Source organism: Meleagris gallopavo, chromosome 3 (assembly GCF_905368555.1).
Source record: "Meleagris gallopavo chromosome 3, MGAL_WU_HG_1.1, whole genome shotgun sequence".
NCBI lineage: Eukaryota > Metazoa > Chordata > Aves > Galliformes > Phasianidae > Meleagris > Meleagris gallopavo.
The window spans coordinates 47,465,302-47,485,474 of record NC_139406.1 but is presented as its reverse complement, the minus strand read 5'-3'; the positions used below and the strand labels follow the sequence as shown (position 1 = coordinate 47,485,474).

The window sequence follows — 20,173 nt, the reverse complement described above, 5'->3', positions numbered from 1 at the left end:
AGCTAGGGAGGGACTTAGTGTAATGGCACGGAGTGACAGGACAGGGGAAATTGGCTTTAAAGTAGAGGAGGGTAGATTTAGAGTAGATAATAGGAAGAAATTATTTACTGCGAGTGTGGTGAGACAACTGGAACAGGTTGCACAGTGAGGTTGTGGAAGCCCCCTCCCTGAATGGGGCTGTGAGCAACCTGATCTAGAGGGAGGTGTCTAGAAGGAAGCCTACAGCAGGGGTTTGGAACTAGATGATCTTAAGGGTCCCTTCCAATCCAAACCATTCTGATTCTAGGATTATGTTTTAGCAGTCCAATATATGCTACCATGGGCAAGAATTTCCTGCATCTCCTTACATGGACCAGTCAACTTCTACTATAAAACTAGTTGCATCTTTCTACCCTTATTTCCTACTGAAACTATGTTCAGGATATTAATACTAATCATTGTGTTTTGATTTCCAACGAGTATGACTAAGTGAACCTAAATTATTGCTGGTTTTGTCTCCAATGTAGCCAACCAAACAATTCCAGAAAGAGGATATCATTGCCTTTTTTAAGTGCACCAGATGTAAGCAAGCTACTGCTTCTCAGAGAGGTTCTCCTTATTTCTCCATCCTTCTTGAACAGAGATGAACAGACCATACGTGGAAGGATCAAACTGATTTTTTTTCCGAGGCTGCATTGTATGGATGCTCAGTACCCAACTTAAACAAACTTGGGCCTTTGCCTTCTTTCAAACTGCTGAACTCACAGATTCATTTAAGCAGTGTTCTTGTTACTAGGCCTAAAATCCACGTCACATGCTCTTCCCTGTAAATTTCATTCCAACCCTAATAATCCTACATTTAAAAGTCATCTAGTTAGGCTATTCAAGACTATCTCCATTAGTTAGGATGTCACCCATTTCAAATCATGACCATACTCTTGTAAGTTAACAATTGTTGAGTATATTTACAGTCCTCCTAAAATATAGGGAAACAGTTTGGGTTGCAAGTTCACTTAACCATGCTGTCTGCACTTAGCAAGTCAAGTTACTTTTGCTGGAAACCAATTTATGCAACACTTCAGATAAGATGGAATCTGCAGGGTGTTCTAGCAAGTGTAGCCAGAGGGAAAGCATAACAAAATGACTAATGGCTCGAGTGGAATGAATGAGTCTCAGTGAAATGAACCAGTACAAGAGAAGAAAGAATTAAAGAGAAGTTAGTCCAACTGGAAAGAGAAAAAAAAATAAAAATCTTTTAAGTACTACCTTTGTGAAAAATGGTGTATTCTTGCATGTGTATGTATGCACACAGCATGCTTTAACACAGTAACAGACCAGATCTGGAAGAGCTACAGCTTTTCTGTGCAGGAATTAACTGAAATATCCCTTCATCAGAACAGTTTACTACCACTAGCAGTTGCTGAAATGATACACATACTTTTGAGTCCAAGACAGTTTATGCTGCTGCAGAGATGAAAAATATATAAGGCAGAAATGTTTTACTATGCAGGAGGCTTTAATGGGAATAAAATGTAAACACACTTTGAATTAATAAGCATTAGACTTCTATATTTTCAGGCCAAGAAAATGAATATTCAAAGAATCTGAATACATAGACTTAAACATAATGTACTCAAAGGATTTACAGGGCGTGAAGCTCGTTCACTGCTGGCAAAGAGGACTGGTATGACTGAAGGCTATACTTCAGAACACTGGTGTAGACAAAACACAGGACGTTGCTAGATCTCATGGGAATCCCTGAAAGGAACCCATAGGCCTTTTGAGAGAAGGATGTGTTCTTACACTTAGTTCCTGATAAATAAGCTTCTTACTTCTCATGCTTTCCAGCTGCTGACTTAAAGAGTTCTACAAGTGGCACTGAAAGTCTGTTTATTACAAGGTCTGCACATCCACAGCATTTCTGAGTCCTTGCCATTTGCCGTGTTAACTGCTACTCATTCTGCCTCAGAATCTGGACTTTTAAGTTCCTTTTTCCATTCTTGTCATTCATTTTCTGAATGCATCCTTCCATAATTTCTTTCCCCTTTCTTGGCCTTACAGTAATATCTGCAAGAACATTCATTTTCTAGTCAGATGAGAGGTCAAAAAAGAAGAAACTCTCTTGTCAGTCATCAAAATCCACGCTTAACTTCCCTTTGGAGCCCACATTGACAACAACACATGCATGCTGGGAACACCAAGTGGCAGCATCCTTTTAAGAGGGAAAAAAAGACTGCCACCTCAGCCAGTTCTTACGGCAGCGTTTTGTATAGTTAGCATGCTTTCGGGATTTCTGGATGCTGAGATATCATCGAGTGTCATCAATTGCTGGACTAGTTCATGGAGACCAGCACTCTCAGCACGGGGGCAAATAGGAACTGAAAACAAAACAGAGCAATGTGTGGATTTACTTAAGTGAAGAACATGAGGGGAACGACTAAAAGGTAAAGATGAACAGCACTCCTATTCTTTCCTATTTTAATGCAACTCCTGACAAACTGTCACAGCAATTTCTGCTGGAGAAAAAGTGCCCAAGGCCAAAAGGTCAGAAGTCTTTTGGTGCAGCCCTATAGTCCGACATGAAACAAACAAAAATTACTGCACAGCATACAAGCTTACGCTTACAAGTCACAGGCACAACAGCTGAAGAAACTTAACAGGCCAGGATGGAAAGTAGGGAGAAATAGATTTTCTTACTACTGCTGCATTTTGAAGAGCCTTATTCTTCTTGGCAATCAGTGGCATAGACAAGGTTTCATTCACTCTTCCCTGCCTGCAGCTGACAGTTTGAAGATAACTGAAGGCTCTAGCTTGTAGAAGCTGTTTATAATCACTCTGTTGTAGCACTACAAGGGAAAAAATAACAAGGTCTGAAGTCTCCCAAATTAACACAGCATAGGAGCTGCTAAAATTGCTGCTGGCAACTGATAACAAAACATTTGTACAGCATCCCGTCTGTGTGGTTCAGTAAAGCCAAATTATTTTATTACTCAATTTAAATGAAAGAGTGTGAGTATTTGGATGAAACAGTGTTCAAGGATGTTACCAATCCTTGAAAGAGCCACATTATGCTTGTAAGCTATTAAGAGAGCCATAACTGACACAAGTGGATGACATGAGCTAGTTACACATATACAGATATTATACAGATATATATACAGATATATATACAGATATATATACAGATATATATACAGATATATATACAGATATATATACAGATATATCTGTGTATGTGGGCATGGGCATGGGCATAGTCTCATTGGAGCGTGTTTAGAAATTAGTGCCCCCTTACTGGATGCTGAACTCCGCAAGTAAAAAGTGAAGTGGAAATGGTTCTTCCATTCAAGGACAGTGGGCTTAGCCCAAGCAAGTAAGACTGACTTTGCACTGAAGATTATGTAAATGCTCACACAGCTCTGCCAGGTTACACCTCACACATTCCTCAAAATCTCTGTAGGATTTGCCTCTTCAGGAGCCAGTTCAACCCCTTCCGATCACTCAACATCCATGTTCCCAGTCCAGGACTGCAGATGCAGTGAGGCCTGGGCTGTCAGCCCTCCTTCAGCATGCTAAGCACCGCGCAGCTCTGGAATGTGATTGAGCACCTATCCTGATTTTGAGACAGCCAAAGCGATTGCTCTGCAGAAGATCATTCTTGCACTTGGATAAGAGACAGGATTCAATTTCTAACCGTGCTAGAGATATCCTGCCTGGAGCTTGGCTAAGTTGCTCTGTCAGTTCAGGTTTCACATTCATTTCCCAGGTTTGTAGTACTGATAATACTATTCCTTCTATTTCCAGGGGAGTTCTGTGGACAAACAATAAACACATCATTTTCAGGTGTTACAATGAAAAGAAGAAAAAGATAATACAAACCATCAATTAAAGCCAATACTCGGGACTAGCATTTAGTTTATAAATCTGAACTATATTAAAACTCAAGCTCTTCCTCCTAGATCTTCTCCCCAAATTCACTCCCTTATCTACTTGTAGAGAATAGCTGACAGTGAGAAGCACAATGAAATATGCTGATGGTAGGACTTGGAATCAGAAATGAGCAGCAGGGAAGCTACACAAACACAATCATGTTGACTCCAGTTGTCATAGAGAACTGAGAGTTGTTAAATCACATCATTGGGTTGTTCTCATGAAGAAGCAAAAGCATGACTGACTGGTTCGTGGTGATACCAGGCAAAGTATTAGCAGGAAAGCCAATAGTTATGCACAGAAAGAAAAGTCAAACTCACCCCACTGATGAAAGTACTCTCTGGTCATACAGCACTCCCGAAGAAGCGACCTAGGCCTAAGAAATGCTCCCCCTACAGTGGCTGCCCTTATATGAGCCCAGCATGGCTCCACCATGGGTCCACCCTTTCTGGGCACAGGGAGGGCACAGGTGCTGACAATCTGCCTCTGCTTCCCTGGTTCAGGGATTCCCCTTCACCAGGTGCTCAATCACCAGCTCAAGCCCTGATCTAACAGTTCCTCTACATGAGCTCTGCAGATTTAGTGTCAAGACTTGGCAAGAAGATGGCTGCAGTAAAAAAGCATTTACATGAGCTTGAAGTCTGCTGTTCTGAAAGGTACCAGCCTGACTTTTGACACTTCACTATTAGTGATATAGTCTGATACAGTTATTACATGTATTAGTTCTGGTTTTGAATTCACTGAGGTATTTAATGTGAAAAACGTTTAAGTGTAGCAGATGATAGAGACTAACACAAATACTGGCAAGGAGTTTCCTTGAGAGAAAGGGAAGGTTATTTACAACCTTATAAAGCTGCACAGTTGTCTCCCAAGTGTGCTGCAGGGAGCAGCCAGCCCTCACTGCACCCTGACCGAGACACAGCATACCATCTTTCTTCCAACTCTCCATCTTTGGAAGTGACTGCCAGCACAGCAGAGCTGGCTGCAGGGGACATGTGCCCATTCTCCACCCCGTCCTGCAGTCAGAGGAGCTGACGTGGCGAGCTCTGAGACTAGCACCAAGTGGCCTAGCCTGTCTGAGCAAAACCTGCTTGGTGGAGAGGCCAAATGGCTGATGGGGTGATGTGGAGGCTGGGCTAGGAAACCTCAGCCTCTGCATCCGTTCTGAGCTGTGAGCATGAGCTGAGTATAGTGCACTGAGTATATAAGCGCATACCAAAGAGACCTCCATTTCTACCCTGATACCTAGTTCTCAGTACTCACATTCTCTGGGTATATCCCAAGGAATAGACAGGATTGCAACACTCTGCCTTACTGGGAGAATTAGTTAAATAGCATTGGGCATGGTTATCACCTCCCAAAACCTATTTGCAAAGTTACATTTCTACCCAGTCCTGCAAAAGTTCTCAGTGTTGAGTAGCTAGCAGGGAGAACTGACCACCGGCTGTCAGCATTTCTGTGTCTCTCACACCATTTAAAACCTTGCTGTTGTCAGACCAAACATTCAGACCCATTTCACCTGTTAGGACAGTGCAGGCAACATAGGGTGCTGTGTGGGCCAGATTTCTGCTTCTGGAGCATGTGTGTTAAATGGCCCATCAAAGACTGCTTCTTGGAGAAACTGAAGGAGTACAGGTGTTTTAACCTTTTTTTTTTTTTTTTTCGAAAGCCGTAATTTTGATCAAATAGATCAATTTTGCTGAATTAGCCCTCCCTCTTCTCCCCAGTTATTTCACTGTAAGAGAATTGCAAATCAGAAATATCCTTGGAAGCAGCAGAGAACAGCACGATCTCCTTGCTAACCCACCACAAAAGCAGCCTTACAGCAAAAAGTCACCAGTGCATGGTGAACTGCATGGCTGACTGTGCTCCTGGGACACAAGGAAATGCTGGCATTCACCACGCTCTATCTCACACAGCCCCTTCCCGTTCTCTAGGGGCTGCAGAGTAATGGTTCTCATCAGGTGCAGTTCTGCTTTAGCTCACCCCCTTTTCCCGAGAAGGCAGTTTTGGAAGGTTTCTGTTGGAGAGCAAATGTATATACCAAGCGACACTGAAGAAGAATTTCTTCTCGCTCTGTGGATTTCATCCTTATGGCTGCCCCTCCAGCCTAAGTCCCACAGGCTGGTGTTGCATTCTTGAGCTGCTCCCATCTGAACTGATGAAACAGTCCAAGAACGAGGAAGAGGGAGGGTACCAAGGTCCACCTTTGAAGGATAGATGACTCTCCATGACTTCTGTTAGCACATCAGTGGTATATCTGAAATCTGTGCAATTGTTTGTCATGTTGGTTTAAGGATGATGAATAAAATAAAAAAAAAGCACAGCATAATAAAAATGTATTAAAACAGATGAAGTGAGGCTCGCCACTTGAGGCACAGCTACTAGTCTTTTCCCTTTACCCTTGATCCAGCAGGGAGACAAGGCAGAGTAGCTATTCCATCCCAGCTATCAGCCTGTGATGTGCTGCCAAACATAGACTCATAGAATCATTAAGATTGGAAAAGACTACCAAGATCATCTAGTTCAATCATCAACTCTTCCCCACCATGCCCACTGACCACATCCCTCAGTGCCACATCCACACAGTTCTTGAACACCTCCAGGGACAGTGACTCTACCACCTCCCTGGGCAGCCTCTGCCAGTGCCCAACCACTCTTTCAGAGAAGAAATTTCTCCTAATATCCAACCTGAACCACCCCTGATACAACTTGAGGTCATTTCCTCATGTCCTATTGCAGTCACCTGGGAACGGAGGCGGACTCCCACCTCACCACAACTTCCTTTCAGGTCATTGTAGAGAGCGATAAGGTCTCCCCTTAGCCTCCTCTTCTTCAAACTGAACAATCCCAGTTCGCTCAGTTGCTCCTCACAGCTTTGCTGCCCTCCTCTGGACATGCTCCAGGGCTTTCTTGTAGTGAGGGTCCCAAAACACAGTACTTGAGATGCAGACTCATCAGTGCTCTTTGTGTGATTCTGGGCAAGACACATCAACAGTCAATGCCTCTTTGCATTGTGGGGAGAATATCCCACTCACATGCCCTGGGTGGAGTGAAGCCTGTCCTACAGAGGCTGATGTCCTGTAGCTTTCTCAGCAGGCTGCAGCAAGCTCATCTCACTCATGAAGACCAAAGGGCGTTCAGCATCTTATATCACTGGGTCTGGAGCAGAAAGTAACAAACCAGGGACGTGCAAACTCACATCTGAGGATGACTAAGAATAATGATGAATCCTTGAAGAAGCTTAAAATAACAGAGCATGTACTTGGCAGATTGCTATGTTAATTATATACATATATGTATATCTATATTTCTATAAGAATTACAGATGTAAACTAAGAGAGGAAAAGCCTTATCACCAGGTCAGAGTTTTGAGGGTGATCATCTGATGGCTTGGAGGTTTTTGACATATGCAGCAGTGACAGTGAAACACCAGACTGAGCAGCAAAGGAGGAATTGCTCATTTCCGTGGTCTGGGGCACCCACTTCTGCTTCAGAAGTGCAGCTGCAAACAGGGCAGGGAATGAACAACTGCCTGGAGGAAGAGTTCTGCATAAACAAAGTTGATGCTTACATAAGCAAGAACACTCAGTATTTAGAAAACCCATTCAACTCTGATCGCACTTAAATGGCTGGTGCTATTCTGACAACAGTGGCACACAGGATTATACTTAGCCTATTAGTGGTCTAATTACTATAATCTTAAACTCAGTGTAGCTAATGAACTTTGGTATCAAATGAAAAGAGACAACAACTCTCCTTTGCAAATGACAGTCCATCAGTCCATTGATAAAGACAGCAAGGTGAAATGTACAGATTTAATGTAGTGACCTTAACAAATAGCAACAAATATAAATGCTGTAAACCATTTCTATTGCTCTTGCTCCCTTTAGCTTAAGGGAAGGAATGCCCATGCTGGACACCAGCCAACTTGAGTCATTCCTCAGTGCTTCCGAACACCAAAGTCAATAAGCATCAACAGCCACCAAAGCACTGGATGACTGTCAAAACGTGAATGAGTGTGGGGACACCAAGCAAAGGGTGAGTGCAGCCCCTGCTGAGGTTCAGGAAAAAACAAGCTGTGAGCAAGCACAGGATGGATTTTCAAGGGTCCATCCATCAGCATGTACTTACCAGTAACTGCAAGAGACTTGGAGGCTGGGCAGTGGGGCACAAAGCACAGGGGCGAAGGGCTCCCATGGAGAGGGAATTTTGATGAAGAAGGAATGCTTTCACAGCAGCTCGCTGCAGTGCTGGTGCATGACTGATTCACCAGGAATGCTGCACTCAGGTTTCCCTTTTAAACCTGCAGCCTGCTCTTCAGGCCCCGCTGAGTTTAATGGGGTAACTGGCTCCTCTCCTTTAGGAAGCACAAATTGAAAGCAACACAAGGGCCAATTTCTCTGCACTAAAACAAAATACTTGAAGGAGATAGGCTGTGTTTTGCAAAAGTATGCAGTGCTGGGAATACTCTGATCTCCTCAATAAAGTGGTTGTTACAATTTTTAAAAAATCTGACTTAAATTAACAGAGAATTCAAAATTAACCAACGTGCTGCGCACAAGCAGCAAATATTTGCATTCAAAACTGACATGGGAGATTTGTTCAGAGTGGATTCACTAAAAGACCTGTGGGGAATGCCAGAATAAACTCTGGTGGATTTCTGGGCACTGTGCACCAAATGGAGGGGAAGGAAATGTAATCTAGGTCCCTCACACATCCACTGGGAAAGAGACACCAAGTTAAGCCAAAGTGCCATCGCTCAGGCCAAACTCCAGCAGCAAGCATCCCTGTCAGCTCAGGATTCAGAGACCAGCACCTCTCTGCACCATTTTTTCCTACGAAATGCTTTAGGCTCATTCTGGAAAATGCTGCTCTTTTTATACAGGGACTCCCTAACTAACACCAAGAACTGCAAGGAAGCAGGCACAGTGAGCTGAGCAGACACAACCACCACAGAAAACGGAAACGCTTGGTGTTAGCCCTTCTCCATTTCCACTGTGCAGGGGGAGAAGCAGCTTTTCAGTGCCCTGTGTGGCAGTTCTAACCCTTTCCAAAGCACAAGGAGGAGAAGAGATGACACCTGCAGTGTCATACCTCTGCTCTCTGCCTTGTTCTGCACAGCTGCCGCGAGGCCTACAAGGCAATGGCAGCCTTGCTCTCGTTCCTGCTTTTAGACATTCACTCATACCTACTGCACAATGCAAAAACTAGGCAGGCAGATATCCATCCACACCTGCCTGTATGACAATTTGAGCCAGTGTTTGCAAGAGAATACTCTGTTTAAAAAGAGTGCTCTTGGGGTTTCAACCCAACATAGCCGTGTGGTTCCACAGCAGTCTTGTGTGCTGGGGGCGGGGGGAGGGAGAAGCTGTCACAAACACCTACAGCATCTTCCCAAAAGGAAAATGAAAATAATAAATAAAACCCAAGGATTTTATTGGATTAAACAGATAAACATAAATAACAAGAGCAGGGACTCACTACCTTTAGTTTGTACTCACTTTCCACGTTTCAGGTTTCTCAGTACGGTGCAGATAGTGCACTTCAGAACAGGGAGCATTCTTAGATGGCTGTGGGTAAGGCAGCATTCTGCCTTGGAAGCCCCAGGAAGCTTTCTTTGTTTAAGGCCCTTTTTCTCAGGTTAGTGTTCAGTGGTAAGAGATAGTCACAGCCCCAGCGAGATGACAATTCAGTGGGAAGGATAAGAACACATCAGGTTCTTTTCATTTTATCTAAACAGTAGAATCGTACACGTTTTTATGTTTGGAAGTTTACTCAAAAATACGAAAATATTTTGAAAACACTACAGCTTGAAAGAATGAATGACAGAAACAACCTGAAGGCCTCTCACAAAGAGCAGACGTGGTAATGGTGGGATGGACAACAGGGAGATTACCAGAAATTACACGACTGTTACCATTAAAAATAGAAAACATTAATTACATTACAGGACATACTTAAAGTACAGTAAATGTTGCGGGTCATAGAATCTGTAAAAATGTTCTTAGTGCTCTGTTACGAGTCGTTACTGAAACAAAACCAGTCGCTGACAACACCAGCTGCCTCATCTATAGTGGCACTGCTCATGAACTTCAGGATCTTTGATCCGAGCTGTACTGGCCTTTGAGACAGATAACATTCAATGAAGTTGAGATAAAACACCAGCTACCACAAGAACAGATTTATAAAATTCCCTGAAAGAATTGTGCAGAAGCCACCAGAGGCTACCAACAGCAGATAAAGGAGGAAGGAAGGACCCCTGCCCCACAGCCCAGCTGCCAGTTGGGAGCCCACTTTGGAAGTTCTCTACTGAGAACCGCAAGCCTGTCTGTCCATCCAGCTATTAAAAGAGACTTAAAATAAGTCTAGACAAAATTATTCTAGCCAACTCCTGCCAAGGACTACCGAACTGCTCTGGAAAATATCTCCCATTTGACACCAATAGTTTATAACACATCACGCAATCAGCACCTTTAAAGTACACTAGAACAGTTTACAGTGGATAAAAATGCATCCCAAAGTCAACAAGACAGCTACAGCTTCTAAGTTCAGTCTCCCCTTTTATTGCACTCCTTTTCCCCTCAATATGAAGACCACTCTGCTTTTGTTCCCCGTGTCTCTTTCCCTCCCAAATAAGCAGATGCAATCAAGGAGAAATTTATTTTGAACCAATTCTGCAAAACAGTTCAACAATGCCATACTTTATAAAAATACTTAGTTACATAATTAAGCTTATTACTATTTATATAAAAAGTGTGAATGTGAATTTTAAATTCCATTAGGGTAAGAACCACATCATCAAGATCTTCAGGTGAAACAAATAAATTTTCATAAACATACAAACTCTTTTGGAGAAGTCTTATAATACACAACCATTTACAATGAACACGTTCATTAAGTTAGTGTTTTATTCCTTTACTATACAAGTGTTATTACAATGAACTGTTCCATTCTGTAATTAAAATCCAAACAATGCCAATGTCATTTTTGGCATTTTTTGTTATAGCTGTATTAATACATAAACTCACATGATTGTGTTATTTATTTTAAAATACTTAGAAAAATTAAAATTCCATCATATATATTTTTTTTAATTTTTGTTGTTTTTTGTGGGTTTTTATTTTTGTTTCTTTGTTTTGTTTTTCTTACATAAAGCCCTTTTAAAATTTGATAACCACAAATGTATAGGTGATGAGTGATGACGACAGAAAATGGAAAATGATGGCACTGTTCTTACAAAGATCCGTTTGGTAGCTGGATTCAACTGAGTATAAACTCATGAAAAATGGTAGGTTTAGTACCAGAACTATATCATCAGCTTTTCTGAAAATCATTTGTTGGATAGCTTTACAATGCTAATACAAATTCAAACCTGACAGCTACCTAAGAGTTTAGTGTTTCAAAATTAAAGTATATAAGCTCGATCAGAAATTCAAAAACGTCATGCAAATTGCTGAATAAAAGACATGATGTTATTGCTTGATATGTCAGTAGCCAAAGAAAATAAATTTGGATGTAGTGTGAGCTGGGCCAACTGCCAGCAAATTTCCATGTCACTATATTCGGACAACATTAAATATATTTTCTCCCTTTAGTTTTTAAGTTTTCACATTTTCTTTTGTTTATTTTTAGTTAAATAATTCTGTAAGAAGGGCATAAGAGGGAAGAGCAACTGTGTTTAGGGTGTCTTAATAGTCAAGAAAAGCAAAAGTGCAATCAAATCCCTGAACTAGTGACAACTAACGTTTGTGGCACCCACCCTTACTAACACATACGAGCCACATACAACAGTACCAAATCTGTCTCTGCAAAAGGACTAAGAAGCGTCCATTTACCAACTCCAGCCTAGCTCTCAAGGTGAGCTTTGTTCAGGTAGTCTTCCCACTTAAGAGCTCACTGTAGGATTGGAACTTACAATTTTTAAAGGATTTCCTCCCCCGATTGTATCACATAGTTTCAAGTTCAAATATCACCATACTTTATCACATAATTTTATAAAATATTACCTCATTTTCTAGTTACCTTCATTATTCTTAATTAGCTACGCAGAAAGAAAAAAAGAAAAATCTCTCATGCTACTTTCCAGTTATATTAATACAAGTATTAACACAGTGTGTTATGCTCTCTAATTTCGCTATTGAGGTGTACCATTCAGATCAACTTCGTCACTCACCATTCCAATTTCTCTTTTAACTTGCCTACCCTAATTCAGACCATGCAAGAGGAAGCTTAAAGATCAAGACTATGCATCAAATATGGTTGTACCATATTTGGGGGGACATAATTTTGGACATAGAAGTTTTATAGAACTGGAATGGAATTGTTTGGTCCCACAAAGTTCTTTTGCTTTAAAAACGTCCTCCCTCAAGATCACTTCCAGACAATTCCCTCTTTCAGAAGATGATTAGACAAATAAAGGATATGAAACATTTTTTTTTCTGCTACCGTTCACACCAACACTCATTTTACTACCTCACATTTTCAGTAAGCTTCCTTTGGACCCTGAAATAAATTGGGAAATAGGAAATAAAGACATGTCATTGGTAAATTAGATTATAACACTTGAAAAGTGGTTTTGTGCAACTGTATTATGAAATTCCAGTTTGCCATTAAGAGCATGCAAAGTAGCGAAGATTTTCTTTCCTTTGATTCCTTACAGATGTCAGGAATTCTTTGCAAGTCTTTTACATTTGGCAGATCTGTGCATGTTATATAGACTGTTGGCTTATAAATTGTCCCCAGGCTGGTACTGTGGTTCTGTAGCAGTAAAGTAGTCCTCCAGGAAAGACTGTATATATTCAAATGTTGGTCTCTCATCAGGGTCCTTCTTCCAACATAGTTTCATTAACTCATGGAGAGATTCTGGGCAGCCCTGTGGGCAAGGCATCCTATATCCACGTTCCACTTGTTCCAGAACTTCCCGATTCACCATTCCTAATAAAAGGCAAGCATGTTAGCTTTGAATGACATTAAACAAAGAACGGAAAAACAAAGTTTTTCAAGGGTTTCTCTACCACAATATTGTTCATGATGTGCATGTGACTCTATCACATCAGCACTTTATAAAGAATGATTTTTTAAAAATCTTGGATTAAATATATTTCCTAAAAATTATTTCACTGTACTGATAATTCCTCACTCCTTGGTTCTTGTTCATTTTTATAGTTACTTGTACGTTTTATTATAGAACATTTACCAGTGTCTCGGGCCTGTTCTTTCAAAAAGAAAGACTTAAGCACAAATACCTTCTGTCTCCCTTGGGTTCTATTCAATTTGAAACAAGGCCAAGAAAAAGGCATTATATGCCTTGCAGGACTGCCTTACAATTCTATTCATGGCAAAATATCCAGTAGATCACGTTACATGCTTTTAGTTTCAAAAACTGGTCTGGTATATTCACTCTAGGATGCTTACTGGGAAAATGTATGAAGTGGAATTTTCAAGAACAGATAGATAGGAAAATGTAAGAACGCCCACTAATCTGAAAAGAACTACCAGTCATATTCACAAATGCTATCATTTTAAAATACTTTGAAAAATCATATAACAGTTAATCTGTAAATAAAACAAGTATCTTTGAGAACAAAGAAAGCAGTAAAGCGTGACTAGGTTTTTATCTCTGCTAATCTACTGTGGGCTCTGGATGGAAGTAAGAAAAGTAAAAAAGGTAATTTCAGAAGCACAGAATGCCACAAAGAGAAGAAAAAAAATTTCCTCTTACCTGGATATGGCACTCTCCCCTTTGTTACCAGCTCCGTCAGTAAAATTCCAAACGACCACACATCTGACTTGATTGTAAACCGACCATACAATGCTGCTTCTGGAGCAGTCCATTTAATTGGAAATTTAGCTCCTGCAAACATTAAAAAGACAGATGTCTGACTTCCCTTTCTTCACGGATGATTTGCTTACACTTTAAAATTTTTTAAATAAGAGTGCATTCAAAGTATTTCTTACAGTTTTCTTTGTTGGCCAAATTCAAGGTGGTTAAGTATTTTAGTATTTCAAATGGGAAATCAAACTTGATCAGTCTATAATTTTTGGAAGCAGGTAAGACCTCTGAGATTCGTAAATACGTTTCAAAATGTGGGATAATTTTCAGAAAGCAATGGAGATCTGTTCTGGAACTGCAGTTCTCTTCAAACTATACTAAGTTTTTATCTGAAAAAAATAATTTAAAATGTTTTTTGAAAAATCTGACAATTTACTTAAGACAATAAAAATTCACAGAAACCTGCATTTAGGCAGAATGACATCCAAAAACAGATGCAAAAGCACATGTAATCTTAATTCATGCAGACACAATATAATGACCTGCTAAGTGGAATAGTTCTAAATAGTTTATGATAACTGGACTTACTTATTCAGTAAATAAATCAGCCTTACCTTGCCTCGCAGTGTACTCATTGTCCTCTATTAACCTTGCTAGACCAAAGTCTGCTATTTTACACACAAGATTGTCTCCTACAAGAATGTTGGCTGCCCGGAGATCCCTGTGGATGTAGTTCATTCTTTCAATGTAAGCCATGCCATCAGCAATCTTAAAAATAAAGTTTTATTAAAGTTACTTCTCATGACTGTGCACATTTATTCTAAGCATTAAGCTATATCCTTTTATTTTAGCTCCATTCTCACTGTGTAAGTACAGGAAGTAGAGCATAGCAAGAACTTGCTGCTCTGGTAAGCACCTGTCTGGCTCCCTGTTATCTAAATTCTAAGATTGGTGATTTCTTTTTGACAAATTACAAAGTTACAACAGAAGATGTAAGAAAGAACAGCATACAATAGCCAGAGTGTTCAATGTTTATACTTAGGTGATATCAGAGAGAAGACTTAAAGCTGTATCAAAGTACAAAACACAGTTTTCTTGTCTTCTATGAAGTACCTGAGCAGCCATGTCCACCAGCTGTGGGAGTTTTAAGAACTTCCCTTCTCCTTCTTTCAGGAAGTCTAGTAAGCTGCCTGTAAAAGACACAATTCAGTGAAAAACTACAGAAAAGCACACGTTAACCTGACCCGAAAACATGAACTTGAGATGCTGTTTTTTTTTTTTTTTTTCTCCACTAGACATTACAGTTAATACATTCAGCTTCCAATACCTGAGTTTGAAAAGCCCTCATTTTCCAGAACACAACTCAGTGATTATGTCCCTAGTCCACTGTGCCCTGGTACTCAGTGCAAGTTTTAGCCAGGCATTTTGGTATTCTTTTTATTAATTCAGATTACTGAACACTAACTGCCATTTGATAACTATATGCCTGAAGATTTTGCCCAATATTCCAGGTATCCTAGTTGAATTTTTTTCCCCACGATAATTAAACAAACAGAAAAAAAAAAACAAACACCGACCCTCTTAGTTATATTCCAATTCCAGCTCCAATTATATACTAGAGAAATGATTCTGAAACTGTTACTATTATTTTGACGCTTCTTCTTCCTTACAGGAGAAAACAAAAGTACTTTCCATTCCTCACAACATGCTACCTTCTCCCATTTTCTATAACAGAATGATGCCCAGAAAATTACATTAGTTACATTAGAAATGAATTCCAAGGACTTGTGCTTGTTTTAAAACAACAATTTTCACAAGTATGGTAAAATCTCATCTCTGACAACAGAAGCTTTCAATAGTATTTCAAATGTATGGTTTAAAGAAACATGCAACTACTTCACCATTTCTTTCATTCTGCTTTTATAATGTCCCTAGAAAGCAATTGTTTATCTTGACTGTCTTGCCAAAACCTGATTTCTGAACGATGAAAACTGATTTTGCATGGCTGCTTAAAATCCAACAAAGAGATTGGCAACTGTTATTTAGGAATAACAACACAGAAGTAACCTTAAAGATCTTCTATTTCTCTCTCTGTTTTAAAGCTTACAAAATATTTAAAAAAAAAATCCATTCAAACGTGGAAAAAAATTTACCCAAGCAAGATATCTGCAGTGGAATAATGAATGGAAGTAGTCACTCTCTTGGGTTTTGGCATTATTCCTATTTCCTACCAGGACAGCAAGACTTCTCTGAGGTAAAGAGAAATTGACATTTTTCACAAACTGGAAGAAATGATTTGAGAATCTGCTTCTTCTTAATACTAATATGCTTATAATGTTTATTTCCACACTCAGCCTAAATCTCTTAAGTCTCCATATCAGGAGCAGGGAAGGAAAAAAGAGCAAGGGAAGAAGGGTGAAGGACTGAAATCAAGGAGATATAAAGGCTAGATTCTGCTATTTTCAAAAGCCAACCTTAAAAAAAATATATATTATAGAAAATAAAAACAAAGTGAATAAACAAAGAAAGAAAACCGCAAAGCAACTATGGTTCTGTGGTCATGAGCACTACCTATCTACAAGGCAAGCGTATTAGTTATAATGGTATTCCCAGCTATGTCACCCAATTTAAATGTACCAGGCACTACTCACTAAAAACAAAGGGGAAAAAAAAAAAAAAATCAACCATGAACTTGGAAGATTAGCAAGGGTGACACAGATGTGCAAAAAAATCATGTATCCACCCATGATCTAAATCAGAACTGCTTCAAGTAGGTCAACCGTTGCTCATTTTAATTTAATCAGAATTATCATTTATACTTCAGCTTCTTTAAGCGTAACATTAATTAAACATATCATTTGTTGCTGTGATCTTAAATAATCTTTTAAACGTACTATCTTTGGACCATTCTGTCACACACCTTTTGTCATGAATTCAGTGACTATGTAGATTGGTTCCTCAGAAACAACGGCATACAGTGGAACAAGCTTGTCATGTCGTAATTTCTTCATGATCTGAGCCTCCTGAAGGAAAGCCTCAGGCATCATTGTACCAGGTTTAAGTGTCTTGATTGCTACTTTTGTGGTTCCATTCCAGGTTCCTAGAGAAGCAAATCAGATGTTATTCCCCACTATAAAATCAAGGATTTTCTACTAAAAGTTTTTTTTTTTTTTTCCTTCTGTTTTGTTAAGTAACAGAATAATCTTAAATCATTAACTACACTGAACTACAATGAACATTAATCAAATATATATATATATGTATAATATATATATGTGTGTGTAATTGACATTTTTTTCCTTTGATTGTTTATGAGATCATATTTAGATTCTGAAAATGACTTGAAATACTATTAAAACATTCACAGAGATAACTAAAAGGTATCACAATAAGCTCTTACCCATCCACACTTCACCAAAACATCCTTGGCCCAACTTAACTTCCAGTCTCAAAGACTCTCTAGGAATTTCCCAGGCATCTTTCGCTAGTCCCTGTGTTTGTGGTTTCACTGTGGGACATACAGTTGTCAGCTTATGACACAGTCCATCAGCATGTTCTGGAAAATGGAAAATATAAGCTCCAGAGATAAACAATGGCAATGCTACAGCAAAAGTAACATTCTCATGTTGATAAAATAACTGTTGTATTTACTGTTAATCAAAATAAAAAAAAGTTTAGAATAGTCAATTTGAAAAGCAGGCTACACATGAAGTTTTTCTTCCTCACATATGCACAAATTAGAATTTAGGTTTACCTCTGTAGTGCTTCACCAACTTCTGTAGAGATTCAAATTGTGCTCTGGTTGTGATATAGTATCCACCATTGTCAAGTTTTCTGATTTTGTAGTGTTTCACATTATCACCTCTGACCTCATCCCAGTCACGTATGGAAAGGGAGTAAGCACCTAGAAAACAAAGTCATATGTGCTGCTTCACAAAAAAATTAAAAGTACAGAATCATAGAACCATACAATAGGTTTGTTTGAAAGGCACCTTAAAACCCACCAGTCCCACCCCATGCCATGGGCAGGGCTGCCCCCCAGCAGCTCAGCTGCCCAGGGCCCCATCCATCCTGGCCTTGAGCGCCTCCAGGGATGGGGCACCACAGCTTACATGGGCAGCTGTGGCAGTGCCTCAGCTACACACAGTACAAGCAACACACCTTCCCCAGTGTTTTCATATAAATATGTGTGCACATGCGTATGGATAGTCTAACAGACATAAAAATGACCATCCTGCTCACCTTTTGCAGGGGTGAGAGAGGAAGAAGAGACAGTGATACACATACCTTTAGTGGTTTCGCTCTCTCTTACTAAGAAAATACCACGCTGGTTCCCAGGATTTAAAAGTAGTCTTTCTGCATCCTTCCTGCCCATTTTACCAAAATACCACCTAGAAGAAGTCAAAGGAAATACATTTAAATAAAAGCTGCCTATGATTTGATAGTCATGTAAAGAGAAGATCTGGAAATCTCAAGCACTGACCAGACTACTAATATTATAAAGCAGTTACAGATCAATAAAATGACACCCATATAATCAGAAGATTAAGATGACCTATTTCTACATGACTAATTTCTATTGTTAGCAAAATACTTAAGAGGCTTCTGTCTGCAAATATTTTGTATGGTTCAACAGGAATCATCAACAGCATTTGTCACTGGAAGGAACACTCTCCTTGTGGTAAAGAAGTCCATAGGTCAAGCTAAATCTGATGTCAATGAAATTCTGTTGGTAGTATTCTCAAAACACTGCAGCAGTCCAAAATGCTTTCTTTAAGAAATTTCAGCCACATGTTAAAGAACATATGTATTTAATACAGAGGAGGTGTGTGGCAGTATCATGGGATTACAGGTTCATTCAGACTGGAAGAGTCTCTGGGGGGTCCCTGGTCCAGTCTCACTGCAGGCAGGGCAGCTATGAGATCAGATGACACCTGGATGTTGGGTGTCATCCAGTCCCCTTGAAAACCCTACAGGACGGATCCTGCACAATGTCCAGGCCCTGTGACTCTGCTAGGCTGCCCTTCCTCAAGGTGAAACGCTTTTTCTTACTTCCAGTTGGAATCTCCTGCTCTAACTTCAGCTGTGCTTCATTCTTCAGTAGAGGGAGCACATTTTTCTGACATTCATGTAGAAACACTCCTGTGATAGTGAACGTACTTTTCTCCATCTTTGTTGCATCATTGAAAAATACACAGATGTTTTAACACGTCTGCTTTTTTTCTTGCCTAAGTTCTTTCAGAAAAGGGATTTCTCCTACACCCCTGAAGAGCTGACCAACAGGCAGCATAGATCATTTTAATGTCCAGACTTTATAACAACACATTTTCTAAATATATTTTGATTGCATGTCTTGGAAGTCACAGAATGGTGTAAAGTGTAAATTTCCAACATTTTAATTTGGGACTGTTGTAGCATCAAGCAGATCCTGCATTATAAGTGTTGGAAAGTTGGCAAAAAATGTAGGTGAGAAGGGATCATTTTGCTGACATGCAATCAGAATGGCCTCTGTGATCACTTAGGGAATTTAAACTTATTTTTACATTTATGTTTTCAGTTTGACTGCTGAAGTTGACCTGCAAATTTAGAATTGGTCGTGAGAATATACACACACCTGAGACAACTTGGACGTAACATACAGTCTTACTGAAGCAAACCTGAACCCCGGTAATTGCTTCACATGAAAATGCCTCTTCTCAACACTATGTCAATTTACAAATTATATTGTAAAGTGTTATTATATAAAATAAAATAATAGCAGGATTAACTTGTTCTTTTATGAGCTTTTAACATTTATAGTATAGTAGCATTCGAAAGCCATAAGGATAATATGGATCCTATCTCAAGCAGCTTGCAATATAAACATCTTCAGGTTTAGGAAAGACCACTTAAAGAAAATCCTAGTAACTTAGAGTATATTGCTTTTTTATTTGTAACTCCAGCTGTAATTACAACAAAATCTATAAATACAATCAAAGCTAAGCACTACCAAATGAGTTCTAAAGCAAATGAACTATATTTCAGATAGTGAGGCAATACTAAATAAAATTAGCATTGGTTCTTTAAAATAGTGTCAGCTTAAAAAAGCTTCCTTGCTTTTTGCCCCTCACTCTCACCTCCATCCATGACATAAACCTATGACAAACCCCAACCTCTCCATCTCTCCTTAGCAGCAATATTCTGTGTAGAAGCACTGCATTCTTACTTTGCAAAGGGCCATCATTTCCATTTTAACACCACTGTAGCCATAATGATGATATATTTTTATTGCATAGTTTAAGACGATAATAACAATAATTTTATGTATATATACATATATACATAAACTTCAATTATAAAAGCAGCTGAAATGCAAGGGCCTGCATTGTATATAATAAATAACAGCAAGCCTTTGACACAATCGTTTTTAAATAGCAAAGGGCCAGGTGAGAGCAGCAACAGCATGCCACGTTCTCAGCTTGAAATTCAGGAAATATCCTGGAAATTGGG

The 20,173-nt window shown here is 39.5% G+C and overlaps 1 protein-coding gene and 1 long non-coding RNA gene across 4 annotated transcripts in view; both read right to left on the bottom strand.

Moving 5' to 3' along the window:
- Window positions 1–3,227: 3,227 nt before the first annotated feature.
- LOC109366750 (uncharacterized) lies at window positions 3,228–9,003 on the bottom strand. 3 transcript variants are annotated; one of them, XR_014882188.1, is made up of 4 exons: window positions 8,044–9,000; window positions 6,948–7,071; window positions 5,896–6,375; window positions 3,228–3,790 (listed from the first exon to the last, which is right to left on the bottom strand). It is a non-coding gene; the product is annotated as an uncharacterized LOC109366750 (long non-coding RNA). The 3 variants fall into 3 exon arrangements; XR_014882186.1 differs by having other exon boundaries at window positions 5,896–7,071; window positions 8,044–9,003; XR_014882187.1 differs by having other exon boundaries at window positions 5,954–7,071; window positions 8,044–9,003.
- Window positions 9,004–10,553: 1,550 nt separating this feature from the next.
- The window catches only part of YES1 (YES proto-oncogene 1, Src family tyrosine kinase), a 51,557-nt gene continuing 41,937 nt past the window's right edge, over window positions 10,554–20,173 (bottom strand). Inside the window, exons 5-12 of the mRNA XM_085220847.1 lie at window positions 17,972–18,075; window positions 17,439–17,588; window positions 17,085–17,240; window positions 16,605–16,784; window positions 14,798–14,874; window positions 14,299–14,452; window positions 13,634–13,765; window positions 10,554–12,846 (exon numbers count right to left, since the gene is read on the bottom strand). Coding sequence (XP_085076973.1) covers window positions 12,638–12,846; window positions 13,634–13,765; window positions 14,299–14,452; window positions 14,798–14,874; window positions 16,605–16,784; window positions 17,085–17,240; window positions 17,439–17,588; window positions 17,972–18,075 — 1,162 coding nt within the window. The 3' untranslated portion in view covers window positions 10,554–12,637. The remainder of the gene's footprint in view (window positions 12,847–13,633; window positions 13,766–14,298; window positions 14,453–14,797; window positions 14,875–16,604; window positions 16,785–17,084; window positions 17,241–17,438; window positions 17,589–17,971; window positions 18,076–20,173) is intronic.